The sequence below is a fragment of the Plasmodium reichenowi genome, chromosome 8, assembly GCF_001601855.1.
Source record: "Plasmodium reichenowi strain SY57 chromosome 8, whole genome shotgun sequence".
Classification (NCBI taxonomy): domain Eukaryota; phylum Apicomplexa; class Aconoidasida; order Haemosporida; family Plasmodiidae; genus Plasmodium; species Plasmodium reichenowi.
In genome coordinates, this window is record NC_033653.1 from 428,045 (window position 1) to 446,153 (window position 18,109).

At 18.6% G+C, this 18,109-nt stretch overlaps 5 protein-coding genes across 5 annotated transcripts in view; 2 read left to right on the forward strand and 3 right to left on the reverse strand.

Moving 5' to 3' along the window:
- PRSY57_0811200 (RNA-binding protein, putative) overlaps nucleotides 1-502 on the forward strand; it is a gene marked incomplete at both ends in the record, with an annotated part of 4,367 nt that extends 3,865 nt beyond the window's left edge. Inside the window, 3 exons of the mRNA XM_020114717.1 lie at nucleotides 9-76; nucleotides 193-316; nucleotides 415-502. Of these exons, the coding sequence (XP_019970557.1) occupies nucleotides 9-76; nucleotides 193-316; nucleotides 415-502 (280 nt within the window). Of the gene's footprint in view, nucleotides 77-192; nucleotides 317-414 lie in introns of the transcript that reaches the window.
- Nucleotides 503-706: 204 nt separating this feature from the next.
- On the reverse strand, nucleotides 707-2,448 carry PRSY57_0811300 (hypothetical protein; the record flags this gene model as incomplete). The annotated part of the gene is made up of 2 exons (XM_012907052.2): nucleotides 707-793; nucleotides 1,099-2,448. 2 exons carry the CDS (start codon nucleotides 2,446-2,448, stop codon nucleotides 707-709), a joined length of 1,437 nt encoding a protein of 478 aa, XP_012762506.2.
- Nucleotides 2,449-5,099: 2,651 nt separating this feature from the next.
- Nucleotides 5,100-12,905, forward strand: PRSY57_0811400 (hypothetical protein; the record flags this gene model as incomplete). The annotated part of the gene is made up of 1 exon (XM_012907053.2): nucleotides 5,100-12,905. The coding sequence occupies one exon, from the start codon at nucleotides 5,100-5,102 to the stop codon at nucleotides 12,903-12,905; it is 7,806 nt and encodes a 2,601-aa protein (XP_012762507.2).
- Nucleotides 12,906-13,405: 500 nt separating this feature from the next.
- On the reverse strand, nucleotides 13,406-14,870 carry PRSY57_0811500 (GTPase, putative; the record flags this gene model as incomplete). Its single annotated transcript, XM_012907054.2, has 5 exons — nucleotides 13,406-13,454; nucleotides 13,586-13,729; nucleotides 13,820-14,219; nucleotides 14,396-14,542; nucleotides 14,729-14,870. The coding sequence occupies 5 exons, from the start codon at nucleotides 14,868-14,870 to the stop codon at nucleotides 13,406-13,408; spliced, it is 882 nt and encodes a 293-aa protein (XP_012762508.2).
- Nucleotides 14,871-14,926: 56 nt separating this feature from the next.
- On the reverse strand, nucleotides 14,927-17,826 carry PRSY57_0811600 (trypsin-like serine protease, putative; the record flags this gene model as incomplete). Its single annotated transcript, XM_012907055.2, has 13 exons — nucleotides 14,927-14,938; nucleotides 15,255-15,335; nucleotides 15,498-15,607; nucleotides 15,721-15,777; nucleotides 15,892-15,971; nucleotides 16,092-16,167; nucleotides 16,298-16,433; nucleotides 16,524-16,582; nucleotides 16,689-16,748; nucleotides 16,883-16,955; nucleotides 17,034-17,065; nucleotides 17,203-17,382; nucleotides 17,568-17,826. 13 exons carry the CDS (start codon nucleotides 17,824-17,826, stop codon nucleotides 14,927-14,929), a joined length of 1,215 nt encoding a protein of 404 aa, XP_012762509.2.
- Between the last annotated feature and the right edge of the window lie 283 nt (nucleotides 17,827-18,109).

The window sequence follows — 18,109 nt, forward strand, 5'->3', positions numbered from 1 at the left end:
TTTTACAGAGAAATTGTTTGGAACCTAGAGGATGATGATTTTCTAAATTCTAATTCTCCCACTCAAAGTTCTCAATGTATTAAAAAATTAAATAAATATATGTATTCCTGAAATTATTAATCATAACATGACACAAATGACTATATTACTATATATATATATATACATGTACATATATTTTTTTTTATTTAGTTACGGAATATCAGTGGTCTTATTTGAATGATAAAAAGTGGATAAACTTTAGTTATTATATAAATAGAATAATGAATTATTATTTCCACATACATGATGATTATTTCACATATAAAGAGAAAAAGTAAGTACCTTCAAATGTTGATGTGTTTCAAAAATATATATATATATATATATATATATGTTTATTTATTTATTTATTTATTTATTTTCATTTTTTAGTGTAACATATGAAATAAATTTTTCCAAAAATATAAGGCTTGACATTGGCACAGGATTATACAATAGAATACGAAAAATTAAAAAATAAAAATCCAGTTTTCAAAATTAAACAAAAAAAAATAATAAAATAATAAAATAATAAAGGATAAAATAAATTAAACAAATAAAAAAGAAAAAAAAATAGAAAGTAAAGGAAAAATGGTACATACTTAATTGAAAAAGAATAAATTTAAATGGAGAAATTCACTTCTTTTCAAAGAAATATATATATATATATATATTTTTTTTTTTGTTAATATTCTATTTCTTCGTCCAAGTCAGAATCTTCATATTCATTTTCGTCCATGTATTCTATATCATCACTAAAATGAATATCAGGCTGAATAAAAAGGAGAGGAAATATTATATGTACTATGTATATATTTTTTCTTTTTCTGATTATATATATATATATATGTATATATTATTATTTTTTTTTTTCGTACATACATATATCTACATATTTATTCGTTCATATATATATATATATATATATATATATATATATATAATATTAGCTATTTTCATTTTGTTTTATATTTGTTCATAAATGTGTTTCTAAAAGAAACAGCATTTTGACAATTCTACGTATATATAAATTTTTTATTTTATTTTATTTTATTTTATTTTATTTTTTGTGCTTACAATTTTAGGGTATGCATAAAAATTATTGGATGCAGACATTTTCCATTTCTTTTTTAGTCTTTCAAATTTTGTAAAAACCTTTTTAGTCATTCTCATATTTTCAAAAAATAAAATAAATGATGAAGTATTTAAATCATTTTCTTCATTAGATTCATTACTTTTGTTATCATTGTGTGAGGAAGATTCTTCTTCAATATTAATTAAAATATGATTTGGATTTGTTTGATTTAATTGATTAATATTGTTATCAGATATCTGTTCCCTTAATGTTTTATCATTGGAACGTTCATCTGGTTTATTTTCATTATTTTTTAATATATTATTCTTACTATAATTGATTTTAATAATTTTTTTTGGAAATATTTTGAGTGTAATTAAAAATGATTCAAATTCTTTAATAGATATATCTTTATGCCATCCACATGTAAATATTTTATATTTTGAAAAGATGGTTATATAATCTAATTTTTCTGAACTTATAAATAAATTATTTTTTGAAGCATATAAAAAGGATGTTCCATAAAATTCTGTAAGATGATATTTTTTGGCAACTGGATATTCTTGAATTGTGTGTATAATTATATTTGCATCTTTGATATTATTACATAATATATATGCACAATCACTTTGTATTCCATTTTTTTTAAATCTAAATATAATATTATTTAATTCTATACGTACATTACAAGCTGTATATATAATTTCGCTAAGCTCCTTTCTACCATAACAACTAGGTATATTTATAATAGTAATAATTTTATCTAAATTTTCAAATTTTGATATTCTTTTTATATCATCAGTAAATCTTAAAAAACGTTCACATTCTTCTACAAACTTTTCAATTTCATAATCATCACATAAATGTATTTTACAATCTTTAAATAATGTTTTTAATTTATAATATTCCTCTTTATTATAAATTATATTAGTTTTATCATCATTATTATTGGTAATATTCATTATATCTTTATTATCACTTATATTCTTTTCATTTTCTTTTATTACTTGTCCATTTTTTATATTATTTGTTTTCATTTTATCTTTAAAATGTTCCCTTTCATTTTGTTCTTCTTTCTTCTCATACATATCAAAATTAAAATTAAAGTTTTGCTTCTTTAAATTATCAATTAATATCATAATTCTACCCGTAGGTCTACATAAAATATTTTTCATAATGTGAATGTCATCCTCATTAATCGGTACTCCTTTCAACTCCATAAACTTGACAATTAAATCTTTTACACAATTTTCCCTTTTCACATTTTCAAATAATATACCCTTTTTTCTTAACAATTTTGAAACATTCAAATCACTACTAAAAAAGGATTTTATAACTCGATGCAATATCATCCCACTCTTATATTGAAAAAAAAAAAAAAAAAAAAAAAAAAAATTAATTTAATAAAAAAATAAAAAATATATAATATAATATAATATATTACATAATATATTATAATAAATACATATTTACATTATATTTATATGGTATATATATATTTATATTTATATTTAATTAATTTATAGAAAACATATAGAATAATATCAGATATCACATATTTGAAAATAAAACAAAATAAAATTATACATATAAAAAATATGAGCATTCTTATGATAACAAGAAAAATAAGTTAGCTATATTTTTATAATTCCAAGATTATTTTAAAAAAAAAAAAAATAAATATAAACCTGAAACATAACTTATAATCCATATATTTCATGACATATTCTTATAATTTATAAAATAAGATTAATAAGAAAGTTTAAATATAAATAAATAAATATACATGTATATGTATATATAATGAACAATGTCCTATATACATTTTCATTTATTTTATTTTTTTTACACATTTGTAGATATAGGTCATGTACGAAAAAAAAAAAAAAAAAAAAATTTTTTATAATATATATATATATATATAATATATATATATAATACTATTATTATTATACTGGTTATTTTCCAGTGTTTCTAAAACGTGAAAGAAGACCTTATAACAAGAGAAAAGTTTTCTATATCAATACTCATTGAGAAAAATTAATTTTTTTTAATTTTATTTCATATTTATAAAATAAATATTTATTATAAGACTTCTAATTGAAAAATTAACAATACAGTCCTCCTTAAAAAGAATGAGAGGATTAATTGTATGTGTGATAATAAATGGTATATATAAAATAAGTTGTTTAAATATATATAATTTTGAAAGAAGAAAATATAATAAATAAAATAATTTATTTATTTTTTAAGTACATTAAATAATACATTATTTATTTCTATAATATGTTATATAAATATAAATAAATAAATATATATATATATATATATATATATATATATTATTTCATTTAAAGTGTTCCTTATGTATTATTTTCTTATATCTTAAAGATAATAGAAAAAAAGAAAAAAAAAATCATAAAAGTACTACGATAATATTTATAGTATTTCGGCTGTTCGTAATTTTAATATTAATTGAATACAAAGAAAAGTTCTTATAAAAGGAAGAAAAACAGACCGATTATATTTCTATATAAATATACTTAAATAATTATACATAATATATTTATAATATACATACATATTTTATATTATAAAAAAAAATAAAATGAAAATATATTTTTATAAAAGTATATTTTCTTCTTTTTCCATAATATAAATATATATACATATATATAATATTATTTCTTATGTGACTTTTATGTAAATTTTAAAACATCGTAAAAAAAGAAAATTAATTAATTATATATCTTAAAATTTTTTATAATATATGAAATTCATATATGCATAATTTATATTATATATATGTGCCATCATATGTATAAATTAGCACATATTTAATGGATATATATATATATATATATATATATATATATATATATAATATATATATACATATATTTTTAATACTATAATAAAATTTATTAATAATAAAAATGAATAAATAAGAAAATAATTTTGTATTTCTTCTTGGACGTATTTTTTTAGCTTCCAAAGAATATTATATTATACTATATATAATAAAAAAGGATGAATAAGAAAAAAAAAAAAAGTGATTATATGATATAATAAAATTTTAATATTATTTAAAAATAGAAAACAAATATTATGTATATTATATAATATATATATAATATAAAGTTGTTCAACTTTCGTAGAGAAAGAAAAAAATAATGATTAGAATAAATAACTTTATTATATATATATATATATATTTTTAATGTTATATGTGTTAACAAAATAAAATGATTTTTTTTTTTTTTTTTGAATTTATTCTTTTTGCAATTTAAGAAGATATATATGTGTTTTTCATGTAGAATTAAAACAAATATTAAAGAAAATTATATAAAAGCATGATATAATTATTAAAAAAAAAAGTACTATACATGAATACGTATATTAACTATTTAGTACTATAAATAAAAAAATAAATAAATAAAAAAAAAAAAAAAATTATGTATATGTATATAATATATATATATTTTTAAAGATTATCATATTTATTCATATAAATTAATACATATTGTTATTAGTTAAATAAGAAAAAATCAAAATATATATATATATATATATATATATATTATATATTTTAATTATTCTTATTATCTTTTTTTTTTTTTTTTTTTTTGAAAAAGGAAACGTTTACGTATAAAGTTTACACCTTATTAGAAATAATACTATATATTATATATATATATATATTTTCCCTTACCCATCTGAAAATATATTTATTCATTATATATGAAAAATATTCGAACTACTAAAAATAAAATAAGAGGGGATACGATTTTTTTTTTGATGAATATTAACAGTTACAAATATATATATATATATATGTATGTATGTATGTTTATATAATGTCAAAATAAAAAATAATAAACCACATGTAAAAAAAAAAAAAAAAAAAAAAAAAAGATTATACCTAATATAATATTATTACGTCATATCTTTAATATTTCTTTTATCCTTTATATTTTATTATTTTTACACATTGGATTGAAAAATGCTTAATGTGTTTAGAGAATTAAATAATTACACTAACTTTTTACCGAAAAATATCAAGGCAAATGTAAATAAAGAAAAATATGAAATACTTAGTGAAATAAAAAGAATAGTTTTTTTAAAAAAAAGAAATTCCTATAATGTTGCATCAGTCATAAAACTATTTAATACATATGAGGTAATAAATACGAAAAAGTACAAATCGTTTCATTTTTACATTTTTATGATTCGATATTTATGGAATTCATTACAAAATAAAAGTATCAGCCCAAATTTGAAGTGTTATATTTGTCAATGTATTTCTAGTATATTTAAGAATATTAAGAAATATATCTTATATGATTTCTTTTTTGAATATGATAGAAAATTAATTTTGAAAGAAGAAAATGGAAAAATTGAAAATGTAGCTAAATGTGTGGAACCTCATTTAGACAAAGGTATGAAAAGTGATTGTACTAATAATTCGTATGCTTATATGAGTGATAATTATTATGATGAATATCAAAATTTACATGAAGGGAGTGAATTAGACAGTAGTATTAATGATAACAAGCTTAATATATTTAATGATGTGTATGTTACTTGTAATGGAATATATGAAAAAAATAAAAAAAAAGAAGATGAAACATTTTTAAATGAAGAGGTTATAATTAATGGAAAAGATGAAAGTTTTCGTTTATATATTCAGAAATGCATATTCAATATTATTGATTATAAATATTTATTCAATTTACTTTATGAATACTTAAGTAATAATAACAATAACAATAATTATAATAATAATAATAATAATAATAAACATGATGAATTTAGTCATAATGCATATAAAAGTTATATGGGTGCTGTACTAAACCTTTTAAACCATATAAAATATTTTTGTTATTACAATATTGATGTACATAATTTATTAGTAGAATTTGCTTTAAATAATGATTATTCATATTTATATGAAGAATATGTAGATAGTAACGATAAAGAAGGTTTATTTTCTCAAGAAGATTATTTTGATAAGAATAATGTTATTTTTTTAATAAATAGAAAATTAAATGAAAGAAGAAATATACATAATAATAATGATGATTATAATACAAATTGTGATGAAGAATATATTAAGGCTGATAATATAATAAATATTAATAAAGATGGACAAAATAATTCTTATGATATGTTAGAAAAAAATACAAATGTAAAAAATATTGATAATATTATGAATGAATGTGATAATACATTAATAGCAAAAAGACATGTGGAGAATAACTATTTAAATATAGACAAATCAGTATGTGATATAAAAGATTTAGAAGTATGTACAAGATATAATACCATATTTTTAAATTATGTTTTGTTGAGTCAGTTAAGTTCTCATGATTTGTGTTTTAAATTAATTAAATATAAAAAGGTACTTTATCTTTATAAAAAAATAAGACGATTTAATTGGAATTGTATTAATTATGCATTTGTTAATATTATATATAAAGGTTTAAAATATGCATATATATATAATTTAAATATTGAAAATGAAATGCAAGAAATTCTTCATGTAATTTACTTTCTATTTATATTTTATATAAAATTACCAAGTAATGTGCAGTTAAATTCATCTAAATATTTTATACCAGAAGATTACAATTTGTTAGTTAATGATAACGAAAGTGTGGTCAAAGTTATTTCGAAAATTTTTGTTTTCTTGTTAAACAAGAAATATAAGAAAGGAAATCATAATCCATCTAATAAAAACGAAAATAATCCCCAAGAATTATTATATAAATTTCTTTCCACAATGAATGAGAAAAATTTTACCATGACAGAAATGAACACAAATAATAGCAACACAAATTTAATGTATAATGATACAAATGGTAATAATAATAATAATGACAATAATGATGACAATAATGATGACAATAATTGTGATAATTCTCTTCGGGAGAATTTTTTCCCCATATTTACAAACATTGATACATACGAATATCTAAATATTATTACCTCATTATTTATGCCACATATTCATCCATCCAATATAGGAAAACATATCGGGAATATCAATTTATTTATTAATTCCTTCTTATATTGTTTTATTAGAAAAATGAAAAGGGAAGAAATTTATTTAAAACGAAAGAATAAAAAAACTGGATTTTGTAAAAAAATGGAAAATAACAAAATAAATGGAACTTCACATCTTGATAATACTAATACAAATAATGAATATTTAAAACAAAAATATATGAATGATTATGTTAATAATTTTTTTATTATGGAAGATGATAAAAAGTTTGTAATAGAGAAATTTATGGCCTTAGCTGTTCAAGGGATGTTTCCAAAAAGTAATAAAGGAATTAGTTTATTTGAAAATATTTTAAAACATTTATGTATTATTGATATAAATTGTTTAGATATATTTGTTAAGAAGATAATGGATTGTTTAATGAACGTTAATATTTCAACACAAATATGTAATTGTCTATTATCTTTATGTTTGTTATTACCATTATTAATAAAATATAAATCAAAATATTTAAAAGATATCTTATATGTTATGAATATGGGTATAGATATATGTGATGTGTATAAAAGTTTTACCATTTTTTCTTTTCTGAGTATTTTATTTTCATACATATCTATAGTAAAATTAGATACTTGTACAAATGATGATTATTCTTTAGCTATTGATAAATATAAAAAAATGATATCTTTATTTAGTGAGGATAATAAAAAAATATTGAATAAGGAAGATATAAAAAAATTATTAATAGAAAGAAAAGAATTGATTGATTATATGTGTTATTGGGTATATGAATTTTTTGATAAAATTCTATATTTCATTAAGTTTTCCAAGAGTCAAAAAAGTAAAGATAGTAAAAAACAAAATGGAGATAATAAAGACAATAAAATAGAAAATGATTTATATACAGGATTAAAGACGACAATAATCTCTTTGTTTATTCATTTAGATCATAAAATAGTATATGATTTAAGTCAAAGATTTCTAAATAATATTGAATTAGAAAATTCCAAATTTTTATCCATTATACCATATGCTATAAGTTTAGTAGATAATAAAAAAATATTTGATCTTTTGTTTAATGCCTTTTATAAAAAATTGATAACAAAAAAGAAAAAGAAAAAAATAATTATATTATCCAGTGCAAATAATAATATAATAAATAAAGTGAATAATGAAACATCAAAATCTCTACAAACATCTTTAGAATCTCAACAAATAGAAGAATATTATGTTTATACGAAAAATGAATATGCGAATGATGATACTGTAAAATGTTATTTACAGTTTTTGTCAAGTTTAATGAGAAGAGCAAAAAATGAATTTCTCAATGTAGAAGATATATATCAATTAATTAAAATATATATAGTGGAAGATAATATTTCTGTGTTCAAATATATATGTAAAATTATATATAGATTTTTAGAATATAATTTTAGTGTAACAATAATGGATTATTCATGTTTTCCAATAAATGAAAAAATGAGTAATAAGGAAAAATTATGTACAGCAGCATATTGGGGAATACCGTGGCATGTCATAGTATATTATGAGAATATCATGAATCATACAAATGTTTCTCCAAATCGAATAAATGATACTAATATTTCGCCAAATCAAATGAATGATACTAATGTTTCTCCAAATCAAATAAATGATACTAATGTTTTGCCAAATCAAATAAATGATACTAATTTTTTTCCAAATCAAATAAATGATACTAATGTTTTGCCAAATCAAATAAATGATACTAATGTTTCGCCAAATCAAATAAATGATACTAATGTTTCGCCAAATCAAATAAATGATACTAATGTTTCGCCAAATCAAATAAATGATACTAATATTTCGCCACACAAATCAAATGATACAAACGAATTAATCAAATGGAAAACACCATTATTAGAAGATGTAAAGGTAGGCAAAAAGTTTATTTTTTTTCTTTTGGATTATTTAATAGACTTACTAATTCAATGTGATATTCCAATTAATACACCTAATATTTTAAGGTATATTGAAAAAAGAAAGTTAGATGAAAATAGGAGTAAAATAGAATGGAAATTTTCCTTAACATATTCTAATGTTATATCAAGAATATATAAAGTTATAAAATGTATAATTAAACCAACTAGTTTTCTATATCCAGATGAAAGATATAATTATAATAATTTATTAACCAAATGTCATGTTATTAATTCGAAATTATCTTTCTTTTTATATGTATATATATCAGAAATTGTTATTACCTTATCTTTACACGTATTAAGAGTACCTTCAAATATTTTAGATATGTCCGCATTTATTCGTGCATGTAATGATAATGAAGAAAAGACTGAGAACAGTTCAAATGAAAAAATAGTCCAAAATATGGATAATAAAAGTGAACTGAAAAAATTAAAAGAAGAATTTTATAAAATAGTTATAAATAATAGAGAAAAAGATATAAAAGCTGATGCAAAAGTTCAAAGGAAAATGATTAAAAACATACATTTCTTATTATTAAAATGTAATGAAAATGCAAACTCAAGTTTATATAATGAATATATTAATAGTGTGTTATCATTTACATATAATATTTATCCTTATAGTTATAATTATGATATAATAAAAAGTCAATATATTAATAATATATTTTATTTATTTAATGAAAGATTAAAACAAAGAAAAAAAAATTATGCTTTCCGTGGATTTAGAAAACAATTATGTAATATTTTATTCTATATTAATTTATCTATTTATTCTCAAGTGCGATCCTATGCTCAAAATACAATTAAATTAATTTTGCCATCTTTTAAAATGATTAAGGTTTCCTTTTTAAAAACATGTGCCTTTTATTTGAAAAATTACATTAAGTTGTATTTGCTTGCCAAGGGGGATATCTTACGAAAGAAGAAAACATTGGATGATTCAAATGATGGAGAATTAAAAGAACAAAACATGAAAAGGGATGTAATAAATAAGGGAAATATACCTATAGAGAAAAATGATGAAGAGGAAAGTGCTATTCAAAACACATCGGAACACATTAACAATACTGAATTTGTAAAAGAAAGTAATATATCCAATGAATATAATAATAATATTAATAATGCATCTATTAATAAGTGGAGTAGCTTAAAAAGTTTAAATGATTTAAATAATAATGATTATTTTGAAAATAAATGTATTAGCTCATTTAATGGAATAATAGTATGTATTTTAAACAATATGGGGTTAATAAAAAAAATTAGTACTGATGTGCATTTATTGAAAAAGTTTCTTAAAGTTATTATTAGAATTTTAAGATTAGATATACAGAAAGAAGATATAACTATGAAATGTATGAAATTAGTTTATTCCATTATTAATAATAGATTTATTAAAAAGAGTGTAGAAGAAAAGAAAAAAAAGAAAAAAATAAATAAACTTTTTTTATGTTTAAAGGAAGAAAGTGAAAAAAAGAATAATGTATATTCACAAATTGTTATTATGTCATTTTTAATTTGTTTTAATTATTTTGTAGTAGAGAATCATTGTGAATTTTATTTTAATTATTTAATAGAAAATTTGTCTATCAAAAAAAATGTTCATGTATATAATTTAGCATTTTGTGGATTTATTAAAATGTTGAAATATTTAAATGATTTTCATTTGAAAGGTGTTATGCCTAAACATATAACACTCATATTTGAAACAGATAAAATTTATAAAAATTTTATTGATATATGTATATATAAAAATTTAAAAAACAAGAAGAAAAACAATAGTATGAATGCTATAATAATTAATTTGTCCAAAATTCAAAAGCCATTCAAAGGTTTTACACAAATAAGTGAAACCTATCTAAAAGATTTCTATTCTTATTATGTCTTCTTTGAATTTTTAGTTAATATCCAAAATACTTATTTTGAAGAAATGCAAGAGAAAGAGACTCGTTTGCATGCAATGGAAAACTTGATGAGAGATGAAAATTATAATAAGGATTTAACACAAGAACAAAATATAAAAGAAAATATAGATGCACATATAGTTGAATGTATAAGTACACATAATGGAAATGATAAGGGGAAATATATTTCCGATCATTTAAACAAACATAATTTAGAAGAAAATGAAGCAAACCATATTTCTTGTAATGAAAACATAATAAGTGATAAAACAAATGATTCGGGTGGTAATAATAATGAGAAAGAATCAAGAAATGATATTACTTATAGTGAAAATATAAATGTTAAAAATTGTAAATTGAAATACTTTGAAATGGTACTTATAATATTAAAAGAATTACAAATGGATATACATTATTCTGATAATGAATATAAGTGTGCATTTATATCAATATTGTGCCCTTTACTTTTATCCATAAGAAAACTAAGAAATAAAGAAGAAGCTGAAGATATAATAAAAGTTATAGTAAACCTATTAGAAAAAGAAATTGCCATAGTAAATATCGAAGTATTTAATGTTTGGATATATTGTTTTCATTTGTTATTTATTAATATAAAAAAGAAATATATTCATGTATATAATAAGTTATTTGATTTCTGTTTAAGGTTTAATGTTCAAGATATATCTAATGTAACATTTAAGAAAAAAATGCAATTATTAGATATTATGCTTTTATATAGTCTTCATAAAAATGTTTACATGTTGGATAACAGTTTAATGAATTTGATAAAATTAATTGAAAATGATAACATATCAGTTAGACAAATTATAGGTGATGTATTTTGTTATATGTTATATGTCTTATATGACAATAAGCATTATGAGCATTTGAAATGTATGTATTATAATATCTTATTATTTTTATATACATCAGCTAACAATGTTATTACATATTTAGAGGAAAATAGTATAAACGTATCAAAACAGTCGAAATATATATATATATTAGAAACATATGCATATTTAACACTTACAGCATTTAATAATAAATGTATGTATGTATTTAACAACTTAAGTATTATATTTTTAAAGATGTTCATGTTATCATTTCAGTTGGTTGATGTGTTTATTAATGGATTGGTTAGTAAAGCAATCAATTGTTTTTTATGTCCATCTTTATATTTATTCAAATTTGATATAATAAATAGTAGTAATAATAATAATATACAAATATATGATATAAATAAGAATGATAATAATTTAAAGAATGTGGGTTTCCCTGAGCAAGTGCATAAATTAAATATTTTATTAGAAGAAGATATAGGGACCTTAGTTATTAAAAATATAAGCAATTTGATTAACAAATCTAATTGGAAAATAAGAAATTGTGCCTTACAATTTTGTTATTATTTTCATTTGTATTATTGTATTTTCTTTTATAATAAAAAAGAAAATGCTTTTCTTTTAAATATGTTTATATCATTATTAGTTGATAGTTATATTGAAATTCAAAATTTATCACGTGATATTTTATCATCTGTATTTTGTTATTATGATAATAAGACACTTCAAATTTTTTCCAGTTATTTTCTATCCCTACTAAATGATCATAAAAATTTACAAAAACTACCTTCCATATCTAAAGAAACTTCATTAAAAATCATAGACAAAAAAAAAACAGTTTCTATTTATGCACTTATAAGTATTGTTAATTCTTTCCCAAATTACATACCCCCATGGTTACCAAATATATTAATAAGTGTAGCAAAATTGTCTAACAGTTCTTCACATGTTATAAAAAAAGAGATAGAAAAGTGTATTCAAAACTTTTTAAGAACACATAAGGATGAATGGGAATACAAATATAAACAAATATTTACAGAAGAACAGTTAAATATTTTGGACTTATATAAAGGAGAGCTAAATTATTTCACATAAAATGTGTAAATATAATTAGTTTCACAAAACAAGTATTTATACTTTAAAAAGGATATTTCTTTATATTTGTTTTTCATATATTAATATGATGTCATGTTAATATATTTATATTTTAACATGATAATATTTTTATATAAGTTATTTTATACAAAAAAAAAAAAAAATAAAATAATAAAATAAAATAAAATAAAAAATAAATAAAAATATAATAAAAAAAAAATAAAAATATAATAAAAAAAAAATTAAAATATAATAAAAAAAAAATTAAAATATAATAAAAAAAAAATTAAAATATAATAAACAAAACATATATATATATATATATATATATATAATACATGTCATACATTTGTGTTTATTTATTTATACAAAATAAAATAAACTTTTTAATTTTTAAAAATTTTGTTTTTGCATACTTTTATAATTACATAATATAAACATTAATAATAACAGAAAAAAAAAAAAAATATAAAATAAATAATAAAAATAAAAAAATAATTTTATTTGTCTAAATTACAGTGATATTGAATTTCCTTGAATATATTTATACTGAAAAAAAAAAAAAAAAAAAAATTTAAGTAAAAATAAAATAAAGTAGAAATTTGAATAGCATAATATATATATATATATATATACATTATGTATATATTAATACTCTTTGTTACTCATTTTTATATTACTAGTTTGTTTTGGAAAATTTTGAAATAGGTATTGGAATTTTATCAAGGTTATAAAAATTTTTGATTGCATTCAGTCTTCCCTCTAAATTTGAATCATATTTGTCACTTTTTGTACATATAACACGAAAGGGCACATTGGTTCTTCTAAAAAGTTTGCAAATAAATAAAAAATTATACATATATATATATATATATATTATGTATATTATTTTTAATTAGCTTTATAAATATTACTTTATCATATCCACTAGAGATAAATCTATTCTCTGTACATCTACACTCATATCAATTAAAATAAGGAACAAACAAATTTGATTTCTTAAAAAGATATAATCATCCAAATTTTTCCTTAAATAATCCATTTTCTTTTTTCCTATCCCTTCAGCATATCCTAAACCTGGCATATCAGTTATAATAAATAACCGTTTTCTTTTTTCATTTTCAAAAGAATATAGATTTATAGATCTTGTACATCCACTATTCTTAGAAACTTTAATATCTTTATTTTCATTTATTTTCAATAAATATCTTATAAAATTTCGAAGGAATGTAGACTTTCCAACATTACTTCTTCCTAATATGCAAATTTCATTTACTCCAAAATTTTCAATCTTTTCATAATCATGAAATTTGCCTATAACATAAATAAAGTAAAATAAAATAAAAATAAATGACATTATACATAAAATAAATGGTAAAAATATATGTACAAGAAATATATATATATATATATATATATATGTAAGTATTATGTGGTATTCTTATTTCTACTTTGTTTTTATATTTATTTTATTTATTATTTTTTTTAACCTATACAGGAAAAATACTTAATGTCTGATATATTAATATTTTTGTTTACAACTAATAAATTTTTTAGGTTTGTTTTTATTTTATTAAAGCTGATATTTTTGTAAAGTTTATATTCCAAGTCCTCTTTGTTATTATCATTATTATTATCTAAAAATAAAAATTTATTCACATATATATATATATATATATATAAACCAAATGATAACCATGCGATGTTAAACCAACATATATAAATGTATCAAAATGAATTGGTATATCAAGTAAAAAATACATATATATATATATATATATATATATATGTATATAATTATGTTATTTTACTCATAATATTACTTTTATATAACGGATGTTTGTGATTAGGAAACGATTTAATATAAATTTTCTTTTGTATGAAACCATAAATAAACATCAAATTAATACAGAATGTCAGATAAAATATATATAAAAAATAAGACCTTTTTCCTTTATTTGGCATTTATCAAAACATATTATTGAATTTTATAATTTATGAACGAAATATATCAGTTCTCATCAATATTTGACCTAAAACATTAAAATAAATAAAATATATACAAATGTTTAGATGTGTATTAGTTGTATATTTATTACTATTTATAAAATATAATTTGAACACTTGAATGAAGTTCAAATGTAATATAACATATTTTTAAATATAAATGCTCATAATGATTTTATAACATGCATATGAAATATAAATTTTTGTATAATATAAAAAATATATATAAAACTATATATATATATATATATATATATATATATATACATATTTATTTATTTATTTATTTATTTATTTATACTTTTCCATTTTTATGTTTTAACGTTATTTTAATTAACTTACCTTCATTTTTTGTTTTTTATTATGACGCATTATTTCAATTTCTACGGGATTAACCGAAGAACTATTTAAGATTTCATGAATCTATGATATTATAATATTGGAAAATGGGAGATCCATAAATAGAAGTAAATAAATAAATAAATAAATATATATATATATATATATTAATAATGTAAAAAAAAAAAAAAAAAATTTAATATATAAATATATACACATACATAAATTTCTTTTCTATTTCCTAACCTGACAAATATTATTTATAATCTTTTTATTCATACTTAAAATAATATCTCCTTTTTTTAAACCAGCAATATCAGCAGATGATTTAGGCAGAATATTATGAACTTTTAACTCTTAAAAAAAATATATAATATATATATATATATTTTATACGTATTTATCAAGATTATGGTATGCATAATATTTTATAAATAAATTTTTTTATATGTTGAGATAAATGTTTTACCTTTTTTGAAGGTGGAACCGTTTTTAAGAGTGAATTCTTTTTCTTTAAATATTATTCCTAAAACAAAAGAATATATATATATATATATATATATATACATTGTTTTTTTTTATAATTTTAAAAGGTATAATTAATTTTTTTTTTTTTTTATATATTATTCATATTATATACCTAATGATGGTTCTTTATAAGTTCCCTTGCTTTGTAAAAATAACGCTATGTTCTTTAAAACATTAGAAGGCAAAGCCAATCTGCAAAAATAAATATACGTATATATATAATATATTTAAGAAAACTATCAGAAAAAGATCCTTAAAATGTAAGTATGATTTATGTTAATTATTCTATTTTTAAATATTATATATATATACCCATAATTATCAATTTTTTTTTGTATCATGCCCACAAGATTGCCATGTTGGTCGACGAGTGGTGAACCGGACATACCTTAAAAAAAAAAAAAAAAAATACATATATATAAATATATATTTATACATATATAAAATAAAATATTCATTGCATATTTAATATATATATATATATATATATATATATAATAACCCTTTTAAGTGAGCACCTTTATTTATAGAATTGCTAATTTGAATAAATGGATACAAACATACTTGTTTTTTTCCATTAAAATTTTCAAATTTAGAAAATGTTTGCTTTGGGTGGTTTACTATCCCAACAGTGCATGTTTCTTTGTCAAATTTCTACATGTTGGGAAAGAGAAAGTAAATAAATAAAAAAAAATGATATAAATCTGTATATATAAATATATATAAACATAAAAATGAACACACTTGAATTTGTCCATATGCAATAACTACTTCTCCTTGTTTTAAATCATCTCTTATAGAATCTGAAATTATAATTTTTAAAAAAGATATAGAAATATTATTTCTAAAAACTCAAATTATAGAGATAAATATATTCCATATAATTTATTATAGTATATATTTTCTTACCTAAAGTTATATATGAAAGGTTTTCCTTTGAATTAATTTTCAAAACACAAACATCTGATTCTTAAATTAATATAAAATATGTATATATATATATATATATATATATATATATTTGTATAGATTTTATAATATAAATCAGCGTTATATGCCGATTATAGGTATATTTCCGTTCTGCATATGAAATAAATTATTACCTTTATGCAACCCTATTATTGTAGCTATAAAAAAATTATCTCCATTTTTTATAACAAATATGTCTTCCTTGTTCTATTAAAAATATTTAAATAAATATGTAATGTATAAATGGTTGTATAAGTATAAATATATTCATTGATATTTCCTTACCGCAATGTTATGTGCAGCTGTCAAAATGTATCCTTAGAAAAAATATATAATCATATATAAATATATAAACATATATAAATATAAAAACATTATAACATAAAAAAACAAATATTAATATATATATATATATATTTCAAGAAATTTTATTTTACATATTTATATTGGATACCATTTTTGTTGTAAATAAATCCAGATCCCAAGAATATTAAGTCATCTACTTTAAAAGTATCTTCAGATGATGTGTTCTTTTTATTATATTTATGAATAGTAACAAAGCTGTTATATATATTATTTGGTATATTAAGTGAATAATTTAATTCATGATTTGTGTTTTTCAAATATTTTTGTCCTATTATATAAATAGAAAGAAAAGTGGAAAATGACACATTTATACAATATACACTTGATGAGTTAATTATGAAACAAAGAAAACCATATAAAAGAAGCATTAACATGAACAACATAAATATAATATATATATATATATATATATATATATACATATATATATATATTTATTATAAAAAATCTTACTAGATACATTTCCCTTTTTTTCTATATACTCATTGGACGATTTGTTATAATTTATCTCTTCGCAGTAGGATAAACATATAAACTTTTCTAAGAATATCTTCTGTAAATAATCCTTTACACTATTTTTAATATAATCAATTTTATACATTTTAGCATTCATAATGGATATTTGAAGAAGACACTTTGGTAAAAAACTCAGTCTGTGTTTCCACAGCTCATGTGTTCTATAATAAAATAAACATATGGACAATTTTATCATTGGTAAATATATTTTGAATATAAGAAATATAGAAGTTTAATGTGGTAAAAATTGTTTCAACATAAAATAATATTAAAAATAAAATTAAATAAAATATAAAATGAGGGATATGAGTGTATTATTAATAAAAACTGTCCTCAAAAAAAAAAAAAAAAAAAAAAAAAAAAAAAAAAAAAAAAAGGTTCAGAAATCGTATTGAAAGAATTTATAAACAACAATAAAAAGTATTAGTGTTAAGAAAATAATATACACATATATAAATATATATTTATATTTATATTCT